At 37.4% G+C, this 14,831-nt stretch overlaps 1 protein-coding gene across 5 annotated transcripts in view; it reads left to right on the top strand.

The window, feature by feature from the left end:
* NBEA (neurobeachin) overlaps window positions 1-14,831 on the top strand; it is a 470,696-nt gene that overhangs the window by 90,570 nt on the left and 365,295 nt on the right. For all 5 annotated transcript variants that reach the window (XM_072993781.2, XM_072993780.2, XM_072993779.2 and 2 more), the window contains exons 16-22: window positions 46-143; window positions 2,202-2,294; window positions 3,167-3,275; window positions 6,997-7,078; window positions 9,663-9,786; window positions 10,844-11,036; window positions 11,223-12,239. In XM_072993781.2, the coding sequence (XP_072849882.2) occupies window positions 46-143; window positions 2,202-2,294; window positions 3,167-3,275; window positions 6,997-7,078; window positions 9,663-9,786; window positions 10,844-11,036; window positions 11,223-12,239 (1,716 nt within the window). The remainder of the gene's footprint in view (window positions 1-45; window positions 144-2,201; window positions 2,295-3,166; window positions 3,276-6,996; window positions 7,079-9,662; window positions 9,787-10,843; window positions 11,037-11,222; window positions 12,240-14,831) is intronic.

Raw genomic sequence — 14,831 nt, 5'->3', positions numbered from 1 at the left:
CTTCATGAGGAAAGTATTTCTCTAATGTTGTCATATATCATGTAGGATGAAAATATTCATGATGTACTTCAGTTGCTAGTGGCTTTAATGTCTGAACATCCGGCGTCTATGATACCTGCCTTTGATCAACGGAATGGGATACGGTAAAATGACATGAAATTAATTATTTGCTACCTCTCCTTTTCCTTGTGAATAGATGAAAATTAGAAATAGCAGCATGTATGGGAATGCATATTTTCTGGTATTTTACATATTCAGATCATTATAGTGTTTGTGAGTATGTAATTCAGAATTTAAATGGATAGAATATCTTAATATAGTGAAGTGTTTGCTATTTGAATTTTTATCTCTGATGCAATGTATGAGTGGCCACATGTTTTGATGATGCAAATAACAAAATGGTTAGAAAATTTTCCACCTCTGCAGATTACATATTTAAAATACATGTATTTAGCTATAATAACAATTTTATTCACTTTGTATCCTAATTTTCTTTCTTTCATCTAAGTGGGAACATGTACTGTACTCAACAAAAGTCATACATGTGGAAAAAACTAGTTCTGTGCAAAGAGTGAGGACATTTTCAGAACTATGCTACTTTATCTTCTGCTTCTTATTAACTTGCAATATTTATTAATAAATAAACAAGAAATGAGACTATGTAGATTAGCCCCATTCATGTGTTTACCTGAACTCATGTGGAGCTCAGTGGTTTTGTTGGATGGTAGCACACACATAAGCCAATCCCCTTAATGTCCTCACACATCCGAAAGAGTACAAAGGGCTGTGGAGAGGTTGGAACCATGTAATTTAAAAAAACTATGATAAAGCAGGGTTTCTGATCACAAGAGCTTTGCTATTGCATTCTGCTGAATGTCCCTGGAACGTTCTTTGCAGACCTTTTTGCTCCACTAATACGATGTCTGTTGCTTTCATGGATGGGTGTGTGTGTCTCATTTAAGACTGTTTTTGATCAGAACCATTTTCTTCAGCCCATCACCGAGGAAGAAAGCATTTTACTAAAGTTGCTAAAATCTTCTGGGACCAAAGTTTTTTTTCTTTCAGAAGTGATTGCAATACTAGCTCTTTATGGAGGCCAGGATAATTTCTCTCATGTTTTCCTAGCTACTTCATGGTTATGATGTTATCCATACTTATCTAGGAATATTCTGAGTAGAGACACATAAAATTGCATTGTAAGATCATCTAGGGTTTGTTCTTCATTGAACTTATTTTTTGGAATGAGAAGGATGGATGTCAAAGTCTGTGCAGTCTAAAGGTTTAGCTACTTTGATAAACTACCTATCAACATCTACATGAAACTTTCTCGGGCACAGAACCATGTCCACAACACATTAATAATAACAATGGGATTTATTTACACTTGTTTAGGCAGAGTATTTTTTAAAAATGTGTGAAATGGAATACCTTATTTTTTCACTTAAAACCAGATGTATTTAGAGCATGAACTGAGCATCTTGTCTCCTGATGGCTTTTGTGATTGATGGGCACACTGGTGCTTAATCACATATACATTAGAATACTGGATTTCTCAGTTGTTTTCTGTGGAAAGTATTACTATATGTGTAATCAGTAAGAAAATTAGGTTTCAGTATGACAAGTATGCCATTCTAGTCCTGGAAGGGGAATGAGATCATTCCATGATATGCTATTCCTAGTTGACACTTTCTTAATGTGACTGGATCCGTGGAATACAGAACCAGGCTTGTTTCTTAGTGTTTGCACAGTTTACCTTGCGGGATATAAATACAATCAATCAATCAATCAATCAATCAATCAATCAATCAATCAATCAATCTATGGTTCTAGTAGATGTAAATACATTTCTTTGTTTTATCAAAACTTACAACCAAAGCCAAATTTATAGAAAGGTATCAATTTGGCTTTGGGGAGAAGGATCAAATAGCATGGTCAGAATCTTGAAAGACCTGGAACAGGTTCATCATATAGCAATATTCTCTGTTTGTGCACTGGTATTTTCAGTTAATAAACATATAATTTGTGGATATAAAAATGTGTGTTATTAAATAAAGTAAATAAAATTCAATCTATAAAAATGTTATAGAATGCTAAATGTTTTGTTTTGATTTACTTACACCTACAAGAAATGCATTGCTTTTTTAACTAACTGAAATGATCTTCCTTTTTTCCCTTATTATTTTTCCCCCCAAACCTTCCAGTGTGATTTATAAATTATTGGCCTCGAAAAGTGAAAGCATCTGGGTGCAGGCTCTGAAGGTGCTAGGATATTTTCTCAAACATTTGGGTCATAAGTAAGTACTAATTTCTGAAATGTTCTTTCAGAGCCCTCTTGTCAAATGAAACAAACAAGCAACAAAAATATATAAAGCAAGCAAATAGGTTGGTTGGTCAGTCAATCTTATAGTCATGCCTAGCATATGTATGATTGATTTCATGTTGACTAAGCAATGATTAAGTGTGAGTCCAACCCAGAATACTTATTCTATGTCTCTGTATTATGGCCAGGAGGATGCTTGTGTAAACATAATCACCTATTTTAATGGATCTCTCCTTGCATGACAACAATGCTTGCACAAGCAGAAAATCCACTTTAGTTTGCCAACAAGGCTTATGCTCTGTTTGTGCCAAATAGGTTCCCAGTCCCAGGAAGTAGGTTGTTTAATTTATGTATTTTACTTATCTTTCATTCCACCTCCAAAGTACCAAAGTGGTACACTTAGGAAATAACCTATCTTAACTTTCCAGAAATCCTGCAGGGTTCCTTAATACCTGGCCTACAGTCACAGTACTTGTTGTCATTTACTTTCAAGCAGATGTTTAATTAACTTATTAAATCTTATATGGTAAAGTTTGAATACTATGTATCTAATTAATTTATAGGTATACATTTGTACCTTGCCATCACTTTAACAATGTTATTTACAGTTTTTTAATGCTCTAAGTCTCTATTAACATCCAAAAGAAATTATTACCAATTGCATGTTATTGGCTTAGGTTGTTCTTAAGTGCAGATGTAAAGTAATTCATAGCTAAATTGCAAAAATTCATTCTCACTTTATATGTGTCTGTCTGTGTCTGTGTCTGTGTGTTCAAGTCTACTATCTACTATTGCAATAAATCTGCTTGCAATATGGTGAAATTCCATGTTTATTTGTTGTTGTAGGAGAAAAGTTGAAATCATGCATACGCACAGTCTATTCACTCTTCTTGGAGAGAGGTTAATGTTGCACACAAATACTGTGACCATTACAACTTACAACACACTTTATGAGGTAAGCATTGCTAATACTTTTTCATTCATTACCCTGTATAAGATGTGTGTATTATTAGGAAAGGTGGCTTCTTTCAAATCCTACTATGTTGAATCAGAATGCTGCTGTTAGAGCTGAAATAATGTATATTTTCTCAATATTCAGTGGTCAAAATTATGTTGCTAAGTGTAGTAAATCACACTAGAGTGTTGCTGTCAAGTTGCCTCTGACTTATGCAACCCTATGAATCAGCAACCACCAAAATGTCTTCTATTCAACAGCCTTGCTCAGCTCTTGCAATCTCAAGGTTGTGGCTTCTTTTATGGATTCAGTCTATCTCACATTTGGCCTTCCTCTTTTTTAAAACTTTTTTAACTTTTTAAACTTTTTTTAACATTTGTACATTTGTACATAGTGATCAGGAGTACAATAGTGTGGATGATCTTGGCCTTGATCATCAGTGACACGTCCTTATGCTTGATGTTTTTGTCTAATTCCTTCATTGCTGCCCTTCTGAGTCTCAGTCCGCTTTTGATTTCTTGGCTACAGTCTCCATTTGAACCCATTTGAATTGGTGATTGAACCAAAGTATTAAAATCTTTAACAATTTCCATTTCTTAATTTCAGCATTGAAGTCATGTAGTTCTTTTGTAGTCACAATTTTTGTCTTCTTAATGTTCTATTGTGGTCCTGCTTTGGCATTTTCTTCTTTCATCTTCACTAAAAGTCTTTTCAAGTCATTGCTTCTTTATGCCAGTAATATGGTGTCTTAAATTATTGCCAGTAAGATGGTATTTTCAATTATAGATGTTCCTTATAACAATTTTCACTCCTTCTTCATTTGAATCTAGTCCAGCTTTCCATATAATACATTCTGCACACAGATTGAACAGAGAGATAAAATGCACTTTGACGGACACCTTTGCCTATACAATTTGACAATCAAGTGCTGAGACACACCCATTCCTTTCAGCACAACCCATAGCTTGTCATGATCCATGCAGCCAAAGGCCTTGCTGTAGTCTATAAAACATCCTGATCTTCTGAAATTCTTTGTTGTGCTGCATAGCCAGCATAAATTAAGCCCACTGACTCAACGGAGATTTGTTGAGTCACCTTGTGCAAATTCTATTGATTCAAATGGTCCTACTCCAACTTGCAACTTACTTTATCATAGTAAGTCACCATTAGAATAGGCCTGTTTGAATCAATGGAATTTATGAAGAAGCTGATTCATTAAATCCCCATTGATTTAATTAGTATACTAGCACAATTTTGTATGCTGAGCAACTGGGTTTTGGCCATTGTGAACTTAACAATTTTTAAAATAATTGCTGACTCACACGCTGTTTCTTACAGCAAGTGTATATATCTTGCAATGTAGTTTATTCTTTAAATAAAGAAACCAAGACAGAATCTGGATTTGTCTTAATTTTATTTACTTATTATCCTATGTTTTTGTCTTCTAAATAAAAATCCTAGCATCTCACCTGCCGTGTTGAGCTCGTTGTAATAAACATCAAGTGAAAGCAATAGTGTTATTGCAAGTTTAACATATGCTCATGTCTGAATAAGCTTCCATTCTTTTAATATCACTCATCTTCTGTCATTTCAGCAGCACAGTTTAAAGTTACTTAAATTGCTCCTTGCAGTTTTGAAAACAATTATCCTCTCTCCCCAAGACTGTGATGCCTTCTTACTAGAGAGTAGGAATTTGAAGAGGTTCTGAATATTAAATCTGGAGTAAGGTTCAAGACTGTGGTTCAGTTTTGTGTTTGACAGTTTTCCTGAACAAGATCAGAAAACAAGCTGAGCAAATTAATGTGGAAATGTAATAGACTTCTGGATGAACACATGAAAGTGACAGGGACTAGAAGCAGATTGATATGGTTAACATTACCTTCTTTTTTGTCAGCAATAACAAAGAAGTCTCTATTTTTCTTATTCTTCCTCCTCAAGAAAAAACTTTTACTTACTTACCTATTACAGGTCACAGAATTTAATTTACTATAGTCAGTAACCAACCTAGAAGCTATGAGAGAGAGAATTCCCCATTTCCACTAGAGATTCCTGTAGTGGTAAAACCTCCAGAGCAGGTTTTCAGTACTAGACAGGACTACAAGGAAGAGATGCTGACAAATGTGATCTAACTATGAACATCATATTAAGATTTAGGTTTTCACGTTTTCCCATGCTACTGCTTAAAATTAAAGTGAAGATAGCTTTAGTGCATTTGTAGCCTCCCAAAATGTTACACAAATAAAAAAAGTATTCTGCTTATATACCATCTCATAGTACTTAAAGCACTCTCTGGTTAGCTTACAATTTAATTTTGCAGGCTATGCATACTCAGCTATTACTAAACTATTATTAATTAATATTAAATTACTAGTACTATGTGAAATTGTGTTACCTAGTATAGTAACTAGCAAATAGAGTAGGCACATTTGAATTAACGGAACTTACAGTGCAGTTGACTTACTAAATGCCCACTGATTCAATGGACCTGCTCTAGTGTGATTTACTACACTAGAGTAGAATCTCAGTGACTGTGTTTTATACTGAAAGGCAGTTGACAAATTCTTTAATACAATTAATAAAATACATTACAGTTTTTAATCAAATACGTGTAAAGTGAAGTTGTACTAATCATAACTGAGTTTAGTTCAATCAATAAGGAATTGGATCCCATACTCTATTATTTGTAGCTGTTTCATCCAGAGTCAAAATAGCTGTTGTAACACCTGTTAGAACAGAATTTGTTTAAAATGTACATGCAGTTGTAGAGGTGGGGATTACCTGAGCCTTCAGGTGCTGCTGGGCTTCACATCTAATTAACCATTGCCAAGATACAAAATACTGAGGGTTGGTGGAAATTGCAATCCACTATTAACAGGAGTACGACATTTTTCCTACATATGTTTCCACAAACAGTAGAAGTATGTGGAAACATGTGATTAAACTTTACCAAATTGCTAATCCTAAGTAGAGTAGATGTGTTGAACAAGTTGGTTTATGTAAGTGTTGACTATTACTAAAGAGTTATTTCAATAGATTTACTGTCATTGGAACTAACAATTGGATTTGGAGGACCTATATGTTTCTGTTGCCTTTTTGTGATTATTATTACATTGTATTATGATTGCATATGATGTATACCATGCTTTAATCTTGTTTAATAGGCAGCAAAAAATATTTTAAGTGAAATAATAATTTATCACAAGGTAGGTTAAGTTGAAAGGGACGTGGTGGCGCTGCGGGCTAAACCACAGAAGCCTTTGTGTGCTGCAGGGTCAGAAGACCAGCAGTCGTAAGATCGAATCCACGCAATGGAGTGAGCTCCCATTGCTTTGTCCCAGCTCCTCGCCAACCTAGCAGTTCTAAAGCATGCAAATGCGAGTAGATAAATAGGTATCACCTCGGTGGGAAGGTAAACCGCGTTCTGTGTATAGCCGCGCTGGCCACGTGACAACGGAAACTGTCTACGGACAAATGCTGGCTCTACGGCTTGGAAACGGGGATGAGCACCGCCCCCTAGAGTCGGACACGACTGACTAAATGTCAAGGTGAACCTTTACCTTTAGGTTAAGTTGAGAATGGCTCACCCCATGGGCTTCCTAGTTAAGGCAAGCTTTGAACTTTGAACCTTTTGGTTGAAATACAGTTCTATCAATAAATCATTTGTAGAAAAACTGATGGGGAGAGGTAGAAATATAAATACAATTAATATCCTGTTTTGTAGATTTTGACAGAACAAGTGTGTACACAAGTTGTTCACAAACCACATCCAGAGCCAGATTCTTCTGTGAAAATTCAGAATCCAAGTAAGAAAATGTTCTCTTTTTTTGAGGCATGATTGTAATTATATTTTAGGTCTGTCATATTTTATTTTGCAAAGTTTAGTCAGCTCCTTTACATACTTGGGCATAGGCAATTGACAACTCACATGCTGCATCAGGCTGCCTAAGAGAATGGTGCTTCACCTCAGAATGTCTTTTGTGGAGGTAAGATGGGTACCTACCAAAGTGTATGCTTAGGATGAGGGTTTCTCTTGTTGCTCTTTGCCCTTTCCTGCCCCTTTCATACAGTCTTTTTAACATTCCCTGAAGGAAAGCAAGCAGAAAAAGAGACAATGAGTGAACCTTGGAGGCAAAATCATTTAAGGTGGTTAATACAAAAGCAGTCTGTGATGATATCCAGAAGAATGTCTCGAAACGAAGGAATACTTGCTAAAATCTTTGTTCTTGATAACACACATCAACAAAGTATTTTAAAACTTTGCAAGTTTCCCACCACTAGACAAGAAGAGGGTTTTTTTAAAAATTAAGTTCTTTGTATCTTGAGACCAAACTGTGTAGGTTAAACTAGTGTCCTTTTCCTTTGAAAAGCATTGCAGAATATAGCTAGAAAGAAGCAATGGCTGGTGCACAAACATCCTCCTCCAGTGCTTCAAATCATTTGAAATTCATACAGTAAAGTAGCAGCCATTGTCATTTAGTTTAACTTGCATTATTTACTTAAAAACATTACTCCTCACAAAGTGTTTTATACATTTTTCCTTAGTTTGTGCAATAAATCTTCTTGTTCTCATTTTTTTCTGTTGACAAAAGTGCCATAAAATATCTTGTTCTGCTGCTAGGTGAAAAGAAGAATTTTGCAGCTCTATGTCCTTGCCTGTAAGGGCAAGACAAGCAAGATGTTACATCCATGGGCATTAAAATGTCAAATGAAATTCAGTGCAAATAAGTACATAGTGATGCATAGGGGTGGATGTGGCTGACATATACACAGAGCTAGCCGTAACTGACTGAGAAAGGGATTTTAGGGTGGTGGAGGACAGATTTATTGTGCAATTGTTATTTTTTAAAAAGGCAAGTCCATAATTGGTATTATTAGAAAAGACACCTAAAATAAAGCTGACAATATCATATTGCCTTTACATAAATCTTTTATGCAACCAGGCACACTTTGAATGCTGTTTATACTTCTGATAACTACATCGGAAGAACAGAGCTGATGGGGTAAAGAAAAGGGCACCAGATGTCCATGGGCAAGAGCATTTTTTCCTTGAGATAAGGTTAGAATTGGCAGGCATGTTTAGCTTAAAGGGAAGACTAGGAAGTGGTCCATCCACTGAAGAAGAAAGATGGGAGATTCAAGAACTACTTCTCCACATAGTGTATTGCTAAGCTGTGGGATGCAATACTGCGGGATCTAGTGGTGACTTCCAGCTTGGAGGGCTTTTTAAAAAATGAGACAAATTCACGGAGGATGGACCTGTCAAGGATTACCATATATGATGGATATGTATTTCTTTTCAAGCATTAGACATCTCTGTATGTTCATGGGGAGCATAACCTAGATGGGATTGTTGCACTCGCATCCTGCGGTCTTTTTTCCCATGGACCTCTGGTTGGTCATTTGTGCAAACAGCACAATGGACTTGATATAGCAAGATTCATCTTACATTCTTATGTAGGAGAAAGATGATTCTCTAGTTGCTTAGGGGGCATTCAGAAAATAGTACCTTGTTGCAATATTTAGAAGGCAAACCCTCTCTACCCTCTCTACCTCTTTCAAAAAGGGCTGCTGGACAAAGTGTTTACTATCTATGGCTTGAAATGTTCTCAGATATTAAATAACTCATTTTATATGGGTGTTAGTTTGCTAGATATTTAGTGAGCTGCTCATAAACCAGTGGCTGATGACCTGCCCTGTGTAAGGCTGATGACTTCTTTTCATCAGCAACTGGCTTTTTGAAAATGAAAAATTCATGGTCGCCCCTGACAGTCCCATGGCATCCATGGGATCCTCTTTGTCATATTGAAGCTGTTGGGAGCACCTGGGATGAGGGGAGCCTTTGATTTCCAAAAATTCCCAATGGCCATAAAACCACCCTGCCAGCAAGGACTCTTCACAAATTAAAAACTCACTTCCCACATTCCATGGCCCCCATTGGCTTCCACACAATAAGAACAATTTCAAAGGAGCCTTGAAATCAGACATTTTTAATTTAAAAAGAAAATGCTGATGTTGATGACATCATTTGCCTTACACAGTGTAAGTTTACATTGCTAGATTTCAGCCAGCATGATATTAATATCTTCATGTTCCCTTTAGCTGTATTTACCTGTTGATGTGGTTCCAGGGCTATATGGTTTAGAATAGTGATTCCTAACCATGGGTAACCCAGGTGTTCTTGGATTACAGTTCCAAGAAACCCTGGCCAGCACAACTGTGGCAAAGGCTTCTGGGAATTGCAGTCCAAGAACAGGTGGAATGCCCAAGGCTGGGAACAACTGGTTTAGGGAAAGGTTAAAAAAAATAGCAGCCAGAAAAAGTGAGGCCAATTTTCAGTCACTCTGTGTCCTAATTATTTCTAAACATCATTTATTGTATGTTTTACAGTGATTCTTAAGGTAGTAGCAACTTTACTAAAGAATTCTACACCAAGTGCAGAACTGATGGAAGTTCGACGTTTGTTTTTATCAGATATGATAAAATTGTTCAGTAATAGCCGTGAAAACAGGAGGTATGTAAAGAATTATCATTTTTTGAGTTATATGGCCTGTTTTAAAGCAGATTTTTTTTAAAAAAAGGAATTGCATGATTCTCTGCACTTGTTCATAAGCAGATAGGGAGAGGGGTGGGATTTTGCCTGCTGAGTGTGCTTCTTCTACACCAGTAGACACTAGGTGATTAGCATCAGTGTGGAGAGGCAGTGTGTGTAAACAGATGTCTATTCATAAAGCTTTTCCACATGAGGGGACATCCTGGAGTTATCAAGATTGCTCCTCAAATGGAAGAGCCCTTTGTGTTGTATGACCAGTGGGTCCTATCAGATTGATGCCAGATGTGTGCAGCCAGTGGACATTGGCAAGGATCTATACCTTATCACTTCACAACTAGGACCTTTAAAGATTCTGAAAATACTAAGCACCATATCGTTTTTACACTTTGAATTTGCACGCTGCTTCCTGGCACTAAAATAGTATAAGGAGCTGGTACACTTTTGTCTCATTCCATTTCTTGCCTCTGACTTTTTATTAATTCGTCATTTCCCGGTTTCTTCATGTGAAAAAGGTGACTTCCATATGATTTTTGTCCTAGTTTATTTCAATCATGGCTTTTATCACAGCTCTTGCTCTACGTCTTGTTCTTTAGTGCTCACACACAGAGACACACACACAAACACACTCTTTTTCATAATGACTACTATACAGTTCCACAATTTGTAGATGGGTGAGAGATGTGGATTGTTTTTCACCTTATATGACCTGGTTACTTGACTCTCATGTCTCACATTTCTCTCTGCAGGTGTATTTTTTGTTTCGTTTCGTTTTTGGCCCTGTTCTATTAAAATGGTTAATGGCTATGATGTTATAAATTCAGTGTTATTCCTGGAAAAAAAATAATTTGTAATGCAATGTGAGAGGCAAACCAACTAAAATTAAAACAAATGACAGGAGTATTTTTTATTATTATTAGTTAAGAGTGAAAGGTGATTTATGTTACTACTTTTCTTGACCTGTGTGTACAATGGAAAAAGTCAAATACATCTTGATCATATTGTAATTATTTTATTTTAGATGTTTGCTTCAGTGTTCAGTGTGGCAGGACTGGATGTTTTCTCTGGGATATATAAATCCCAAGAATTCTGAAGAACAGAAGATTACTGAGATGGTGTACAACATCTTCCGTATTCTTTTGTATCATGCAATAAAGTATGAGTGGGGAGGATGGAGGGTCTGGGTTGATACTCTTTCCATAGCTCATTCCAAGGTAAGAGTCAGTATCTGAAGTACAATATAGTTGCTGTTATGTGCTCTAGATAAAATTTAGTGCCATCTTGTGGGTAGCATGCAATATGACATGTCATCACTGTTTGATTACTTTCAGTATAGCTTTATCATCACTTAAGCTATAGGTATTGACTTTTGTCTTGAAATTGTGATTGCTTGCATTAAGGTCACCTATGAAGCTCATAAGGAGTACCTCGCAAAAATGTATGAGGAGTATCAAAGGCAAGAAGAGGAGAATATAAAGAAAGGGAAAAAGGGAAATGTCAGCACCATCTCAGGTCTTTCAGCTCAGACAACTGGAGCAAAAGGTGCAATGGAGATTCGTGAAATAGAAGATCTTTCACAAAGCCAAAGTCCAGAAAGTGAAACTGACTATCCTGTCAGTACAGATACCAGGGATTTGCTCATTGCAACAAAAGTATCTGATGATATGCTTGGAAGCGCAGATAGACCAGGAGGCGGTGTGCATGTAGAAGTTCATGATCTGTTAGTTGATATAAAAGCAGAAAAGGTAGAAGCCACTGAAGTAAAGCTAGATGATATGGATCTTTCTCCAGAGACTTTGGTAACCAGAGAGAATGGTGCCCTTGTGGAAGTAGAATCGTTATTGGACAATGTCTATAGTGCTGCAGTTGAAAAACTTCAGAACAATGTTCATGGGAGTGTTGGTATAATTAAGAAAAGCGAAGAGAAGGACAATGGGCCTTTAATAACCCTGGCTGATGAAAAAGATGAACCTTCCACCAATACCTCATTTCTTTTTGATAAAATACCCAACCAAGAAGAGAAATTGCTCCCTGAACTGTCCAGCAATCACATTAGTATTGCAAATATACAAGAGGCTCAAATGCATCTTGGTGTGAATGATGACCTTGGCCTCCTTGCTCACATGACTGGTAGTGGTGACATAGCATGCAGTCCCAGCATTATAGAAGAAAAGGACTTCAAGATTCATACATCTGTGGATGCAAGGGGCACAGTTTCTGAGAGAGAGATGGTGTCATCATCCAAAAGCTTAGAATATGCAGAAATGACTGCTACAACCCTTGAGAATGAATCTTCTAGTGGTAAAGCTGTACCAAATGTAGATGCAGGGAGTGTCATATCGGATACTGAAAGATCTGATGATGGAAAAGATGTAGGAAAGGAAATAAGAAAAATCCAAACGACTACTACAACCCAAGTAAGTTTTTTACACATTGTTATTGTAACTATTGTGGTATTTATTTATTGTGTATTATGTAAAATATGAGAACATGTTTAATGTGAAACCTACTTAGACATCTCTTATCAAAGCATGACGTGGGTATCAATTGTACTCTGCGTGAATTGCTTGGCTGTTTTGCCTAGCAGATAAAGTACACGTACTTGAGTGATCTCTGCAAAAACCCCTAAATGCAACAATTAAAGCAAATGTTTTCTGATTTGGAAGTAGCTTCTTGGCTGTTAAATATAATATGTACCATAACCCCACAGAATTAAATATGCAAATATTGGGAAAAGTAGTTTAAAAAATGGCTGGTTACCTGTAAAAGCCCAGTGCTGGCCAAAAAAAAATGTGTTATCTGTTTTGAAATACTCCACTGTAGTCTGCTGCTGCTGTTATATGTCATCAAGGCACATTGGACTTATAGCAACCCTAATAGGGTTTTCATATGAGAGATATTTAAGGAGTGGTTTTGCCAGCACCACCACCCAGTGAGTATCAGTGACACCAAGTAAGGATTTTAATCTATGCCCTCTGAGTCCTAGTCTGCTACTCTGTCCACCACACTACATTGGCTGCCATAGTCTGCTACATCTTAGAAAATAAAATGGAAACAGTAGTATGTGTGGCCTGCTATAGCATTTTTTACAATACAATAATAGTACAAATAATAGTAAAAAGATAAATACACCCCTTTAACTTTGGGCAAGATGCACAGTCCAAGGATGGTCCCAGAAGAAAGGAATGGTAAACCACTTCTGAGTACTCTTTACCTAGAAACCCTTGAAAGGGATTGAACATAACTAAGAATTGACTTGATAGCACAAAATTAATATTATTCCATTCAAGCAGTTGTCCTTTGAGGATCAGTGGAATAATATCTCCAGTTACTTAACTGAAATGTTTCTGCTACAGGTTATAGAATGCTTATTTGATAATTTTTTATTTGTTGTTGTTTAGTCATTTAGTTATGCCCAACTGTTCGTGACCCCATGGATTAGAGCACGCCAGGCCCTTCTGTCTTCCACTGCCTCCCAGAATTGGGTCAAATTCATGTTGGTAGCTTCAATGACACTGTCCAAACATCTCATCCTCTGTTGTCCTCTTCTCCTCTTGCCTTCACATTTTCCCAACATCAGGGTCTTTTCCAGGGAGTCTTTTCTTCTCATGAGATGGCCAAAGTATTGGAGCCTCAGCTTAAGGATCTGTCCTTCCAGTGAGCACTCAGGGTTAATTTCCTGCAAGATGGATAGGTTTGTTCTCCTTGCAGTCCAGGGGACTCTCAAGAGTCTCCTCCAGCACTACAATTCAAAAGCATCAATTCTTTGGCAGTCAGCCTTCTTTCTGGTCCAGCTCTCACTTCCATACATCACTACAGGAAAAACCATAGCTTTGACTATGCGGACCTTTGTTGGCAAGGTGATGTCTCTGCTTTTTCGATGGTGTCTAGGTTTGTCATCGCTTTCCTCCCAAGAGGCAAGCGTCTTTTAATTTTGTGTCTGCTGTCACCATCTTCTCCTTCTATTTGCCAGGAGGTGATGGGGCCAGTGGCCATGATCTTAGTTTTTTTTATGTTGAGCTTAGTTTTTTTTTATGTTGCGCTCTCCTCTTTCACTCTCATTAAGAGGTTCTTTAAATCCTCCTCACTTTCTGCCATCAGTGTGGTATTATCTGCGCATCCAAGGTTGTTGATATTTCTTCTGGCAATCTTAATTCCGGCTTGGGATTCATCCAGTCCAGCCTTTCATATGATGTATTCAGCATATAAGTTAAATAAGCAGGGAGATAATATACAGCCTTGTCGTACTCCTTTCCCAATTTTGAACCAATCAGTTGTTCCATATCCAGTGCTAACTGTTGCTTCCTGTCCCACATATAGATTTCTCAGGAGATGGATAAGGTGGTCAGGCACTCCCATTTCTTTAAGAACCTGACATATTTTTCTGTGGTCCCCACAGTCAAAGGCTTTTGCGTCCTTTCGGCTTTGGCCCAACCACTTCATTAGCTCTGGAGCTACTTGTAATTGTCCTCCACTCTTCCTCAGTAGCATGTTGGACGCCTTCTGACCTGAGGGGCTCATCTTCCAGCATCATATTGTTTAGCCTTTTGTTTCTATTCATGGGGTTTTCTTGGCAAAGAAACTGGAGTGGCTTGCCAGTTCCTGCTCCAGGTGGATCGCGTTTAGTTAGAACTCTCCACTGTGACTTGTCCGTCTTGGGTGTCCCTGCATGGCATAGCCCATAGCTTCTCTGAATTACTCAAGCCCCTTTGCCATGAGAAAGCAGCAATCCGTGAGGGGGAATTTTTTATTTAGGGACTGCTTATTGTTTGGACTGTGGAGCAAAATATTAAGACTATTGTCTTGCCCTGTATGGCATAAGTAGGGAACATATATTAGTGAGGGGGGTTGAATAACACCCCTGAAGTCTTCCATGACCTGTATAGTATCATGGTGTGGAGATTCACCATGAATCACAGTGTGACCAATCTACCTGATGTTACTTGCCCTCCCCCTCTGGGCTTCACTGTACATGGGTTTTCTCTTGTTGAAGATGAGAGTATGTGCGT

This window comes from Pogona vitticeps, chromosome 3 (assembly GCF_051106095.1).
Source record: "Pogona vitticeps strain Pit_001003342236 chromosome 3, PviZW2.1, whole genome shotgun sequence".
Lineage (NCBI taxonomy): Eukaryota > Metazoa > Chordata > Lepidosauria > Squamata > Agamidae > Pogona > Pogona vitticeps.
Note: the sequence above shows the minus strand (reverse complement) of the source record. Positions and strands in the feature narration are given on the sequence as shown.